The following is a 4,999-nucleotide window of genomic DNA, read 5'->3' as shown; positions in this document are numbered from 1 at the left end:
ACCACTGGTGTAATCTAATAGTAGGAAAATAAGTATATATAAACCTATGGATAATTGATGGGTGGAACAACGTAACAGGTTATCTTGGTTTAGCAGTGGACAGAAATACTGCATTCAGATGTTAAAGGACCAAAAGGTGCCATAAGCAGCTAAATGAGAAATGATTAGGGATTAGGAAAGATCCAAACAATTGGAAATCTGGGATAAAATAATTTAAAAGGATTGCAACCAAAATATAGATCACAAATGAATGTCCAGTAAAAGCATTTGTATGTTTATGAGATGACTGAATAAATAACACTTGTAAAGCGCAACATTAGTTTATTGCACTAGTTGGACCAGTGACAGAATGGGAATTGATGACATTAAAACATTGGGTCACTGCTGAGGGCTGCATTTTTATTGATGAAATGAAAATGCATTATAATCTTGACTCAATCTCAGTGACATAAACAATAAAAATGAATACATACTAGAAATAGAAATAGACTCTTGGTTTTGAAATATCGATGAGAGTTCCAATTTGGTCTTCTCCAAATTTAAAACACTACCTAGATATTTAGTGTAAGGCAATAAGAATCAGAAATGTATAATGCATGACCACTTATTGACAATTTTTATTCGGTGAGACAAATAGACTCCAAGATGACATAGCCAGCTCTGGATAATTGGAAATATGCCAGACTTGGTAATGCAACACTTGCCCCTGGAATATATGCAGTAAAGTGCTTTCTAGCATATAATTGATGATTCACCAACCAACCAAATTCATTGTATGGTAATTAAAATCATAGGTGGATAGACACAAAATGCTGGAGTAACTCAGTGGGACAGGCAGCATCTCTGGAGAAGGAATGGATGACGTTTCAGGTCGAGACCCTTCTTCAGACTGATGTCGGGGGGGTGGGTGGTACAGAGATCTCTGTCCTGCTGAGTTACTCCAGCATTTTGTTTCTATCTTCAATTTAACCCAGCAGCTGCAGCTCTTTTATACACAATTAAAATCACGGAATCCTTTCTCTTTCTAGCTAAACCAACCAATTCCTTACTAGGTGACATGGCCAGCATTCAGTACCCAACCCCAATTGTCCTTCTTCAGTCATGGTCGTGAACTAATGCAGTCCTTTTGATAAAGATATTGGCATATTATTATTGTTGAAGATAACATTAAAAAAAAATTGGCCAGTCAAATCATATTAGAAATTAGTACAATCAAGCCATACACCATTACAGGTAGTGGAAAGTGAAAAATACCAGAGAGCAGAATATTGTGTTAGTGTTATATATAGCTTTACAGCTGCACACAAAATGCAGTTTTTTTTTAAAGCAAGGGTTGCGACGAGGTGGATTAGGAGCAGAAAAGCATCTTTGGGAAAGGATTTCAAACAACAATTTGAAATATAGAACTAATAGTTATCTTTGCATTCTAGGATGACCCTGGAATAGGGAGGTTGCACGGCAGTCGGGTCACGGACCCGTGACCCGTACTGTTGCCACGCAACGCCAACTGGAGTACATGCGGTGAACTGCAGGTAAGCACTTGCCATTGTATCCAGTGTAACGGGCCCGTCTTCTGTCCCAGCATCTGGACTCCAGTGACTGATTCCACACTCGCAGACCCCGGGCTGTCTACCCCGCGGCCGGGGATGGGGGGGGTGGTGGTGCCAATGCAGCGCGGTCAATGACTTTGGGTGGTGGAGATACCAGACTCCCCAACTCTGCTGCAGCTGACGGGAATGTTGCCGGGTGGTTGGTGGGGGGGGGGGCTGGGGGGTCAGTGACTGGGCGGGCGGAGGAACCAGACTGTCCCCAACTCTGCTGTAGATGACGGGGACCTTTCCGGGTTTTCGTCCCCGTGTGTTCGCTGCCAGGAGCCGTGGCCCCGCTCCACCTGGCCCTGTGTGTGGGTGACAGTCCCCGTGACAGTGCGGCCGCACAGGGGGAGGGAGGCCGTGGCCGGTCAGCGCTGACCCCGGGGGGAGATTGGGGGCTGTCCCGAGGGATGCGCTCCTTCGGCCGTTTACACCTTTGTGCTCGGGTTCAGAGCAAAGATACTAGAGTATTTAGTTCAGAGCGCTCAGTCACCCTCCACAATTATTTACAGCGCAAAAATTAACAATTTCGGCGTTTTTTAACAGGTAAGAAAGTACGCGTTTCGTGTGTTAACAGTGTATGCCGGAAGCTGCCATGTCCTCCAGATGGATTGAGCTACTCTGTGCGTCATGCCCTTTGACCCGATGACCTTGCGTGCAACCCCCCTATAGTATTAGCACATATACAAGATACTATTTAACTGCAGGTGAAGTTAAATGTTTTTGTAAAATTTCTACTTCACCTTAGGTCACAGGAGTAGGGTTTGAAATAACCTACATGGGAGAAAATAATAGTGTGGCAATTTTTTAAAAAGTGGACATATGAAGACTTTTCACATCAGCTCGTAGATGAGATTGCTATTGGCAGGTTACAGCTAATAACCTTGCACAATTTAGTTTAGTTTAGAGATGCAGCGTGGAAACAGGCCCTTCGGTCCACCGAGTCCGCACCGACCAGCGATCCGATCCCCACATATTAACACTATCCTACATACAAGGGACAATTTTACACATACACCAAGCCAATTAACCTACATACCAGTACGTCTTTGGTGTGTTAGAGGAAACCGAAGATCTCGGAGAAAACCCACCTGGTCATTGGGAGAACATACAAAATCCGTAGACAGCACCTGTAATTGGGATCAAACCCGGGTCTCTAACTCTGTAAGGCAGCAATTCTACCACTGCGGCACAGTGCCGCCCCGTTGTTTTACTAATGTTCCCAGAAAATCAATTTTTAATGTTACTGAAGATAGACACAAAAAGCTGGAGTAACTCAGCAGGACAGGTAGCATCTCTGGAGAGAAGGAATGCGTGACGTTTTGGACATTCTTCAGACCATTGTCCATAAAGAGATGAAAAAGGCATTTCTAGTGACATTACATCTCAAGTTACATTTATAGTTATCAATTTGAGGAAATAATAATTAGCCGGGAACAAAGGACGACTGACGTGGGGGAACCACCGTGAGGGGGGGGGAAGAGAACAAAGGGGGACCAGGTTTGGGATGCCTTGTGCAAGCACCCTTTATGAGGTGACTCTTTGCATGCCTTGGGTATTGAATACCTTTGGCCAAGAATTTCACTGTAACTTGTCACATGTGACAATAAAGTACTCAATCATTCAAGTGTACAACTGTAGCTTGTCAAACAGAATTATGAACTGCAGATGAGTCTTAGAGGGTGAAAATAATAAATGTTCTGTACACTTACCTAGGTACTTTAGATAATTTTAAAGTAGAATGCTTACAACCAATGCTCGTGGGGTTGGCCTTTTTTAAGGCTTTGTTTTAAAAATAAATTGCCAGCCATTTAGCTCCTTTTTACACTAGTTAAGATCATGGCAGACACGACTTAATTCCATAGACCCGTCACATTTACTCAGATATACTCACACACCACATGTAATAATAATTCCATTTATTTTAAATATTATACAAAGATGTCAAAGCTCATTTCATGGACTAGATATCTCCCTCCCAAAACTGTAGTTTTAAAAAAATCAAAAAAGTACAACATTAAGAGTTCTATTTCACATGATTCATTTCCCCTTTCCTTTTCTATTAGCAGGTTTTCGACGTTGTCCCTTTCCATCTTTTTGGCTTTGTTTTTTGTGTTCTTTTTTGCCTTTTGGGCCCATTTTCTTTCGCTTTGCTGCCTGCTCCTGTTCATCTTCACGAAGCTGCCTATTTACAGCTTTTGTGAGGTCTAGCTTTGGTTTCTTGCCTGCCATGACTTTTAGCAGTTCTAGCTGGTTCTGCTTCTCCGCAGAAAAATCTCCAATAAGGGGTTGGAATTTCCTCTTCTTGGCTTTATTCCTCAACGCCTTTTCCTTCGGTAGCTTGGCCTGAAACTTGCCAACTGAAGCCGTGGAGGTCTTAGCCACGTGAATGGCTTTGCTCAGCTCACTCTTACTAGGCTGGCTGGCCGGGACTATTCCCAAAGTTGGCACTTTAATCTTCTGAGTCCTGGCGATATTGCGCAGCCTATTCAGTTCGTTCTTCGCCACCCTTTCTTTTTTAGCCGTGGTACGTTTTGCAAATTGATCCTCATTGGGATCTGCCGACTCGGGCACCTCAATGACCCATTCTTTGGTTGGATCGTTGACTCTCTTGTACCCCCAGCGCCGCCGCCACTCGTTCTGCTCGTTGTCCCAGACCAGGTTGGTCTTCTTCTTCTTCCGGATGCCCTTGAGCTTGGCGAACTCTTCCCAGCGGGTGGGCGGCCGTCGCTTGGGCACGGGTTTCTCGCGGGGGATGCGTGTGGTGCCCTCGGGCAGCTTGGCCACGACCGCCTCCGGCAGCCGCTCGACTGGCAGCGCCCACATGGCGTTGACCAGCAGCTGGGTGTTGCCGCGGGCCAGCGAACGCAGGAATGTCTCGGGGTTCCTTCGGAACTCGCCGGCGTTCGGGACGTTTGTGTCGAACGCCGCCGCGTTCCCCAGATCGAACTCCAGCTCCAGATCCTTGTGCACGCGGACACTGTGCAGGCCATCGCCCGCCGCCTGCTGCTCCAAGCCCGCTAGAGCCAGCGCCAGCACCTCCTCCACCGCCACCGGCTGCTGCTGCTGCTGCTGCTCCACGCCCGCCAGCACCTCCACCGCCACCGCCGCCGCCGCCATCCCTCCGCACGCTGCACTCAGCTCACACGGCCCGGGTGAAACGGAAACCAGCTCTCTCTTCCGTCTGCGTGTTTCCTCCTCCTCCTCCTCTCTCACTGGCCCGATGTTCATTCCGACTGGCCAATGAAGGTCCCGAACACGGAAAGAGAACACGGTTCGAAAGCGAAGATGGACAGCACAAAAATGCTGCAGGAAGGAACCAAAGATGCTGGTTTAAACCAAAGATCCTATAGCGGAGCAAGATGGATTACTCTCACGCAAACGTGTAGTACGCTCATGGGCGATTT

At 46.4% G+C, this 4,999-nt stretch overlaps 1 protein-coding gene across 2 annotated transcripts; it reads right to left on the bottom strand.

The window, feature by feature from the left end:
• Nucleotides 1-3,496: 3,496 nt before the first annotated feature.
• Nucleotides 3,497-4,797, bottom strand: rrs1 (ribosome biogenesis regulator 1 homolog). Of its 2 annotated transcripts, XM_033019816.1 has the most exons (2): nucleotides 4,686-4,790; nucleotides 3,497-4,634 (listed from the first exon to the last, which is right to left on the bottom strand). In XM_033019816.1, the coding sequence occupies exons 1-2, from the start codon at nucleotides 4,710-4,712 to the stop codon at nucleotides 3,633-3,635; spliced, it is 1,029 nt and encodes a 342-aa protein (XP_032875707.1). In that variant the 5' UTR covers nucleotides 4,713-4,790; the 3' UTR covers nucleotides 3,497-3,632. The 2 variants fall into 2 exon arrangements, with proteins under 2 accessions (XP_032875707.1, XP_032875706.1); XM_033019815.1 differs by having other exon boundaries at nucleotides 3,497-4,797.
• Between the last annotated feature and the right edge of the window lie 202 nt (nucleotides 4,798-4,999).

The sequence above is a fragment of the Amblyraja radiata genome, chromosome 4, assembly GCF_010909765.2.
Source record: "Amblyraja radiata isolate CabotCenter1 chromosome 4, sAmbRad1.1.pri, whole genome shotgun sequence".
Lineage (NCBI taxonomy): Eukaryota > Metazoa > Chordata > Chondrichthyes > Rajiformes > Rajidae > Amblyraja > Amblyraja radiata.
This window is presented reverse-complemented; position numbering and strand designations above follow the sequence as displayed.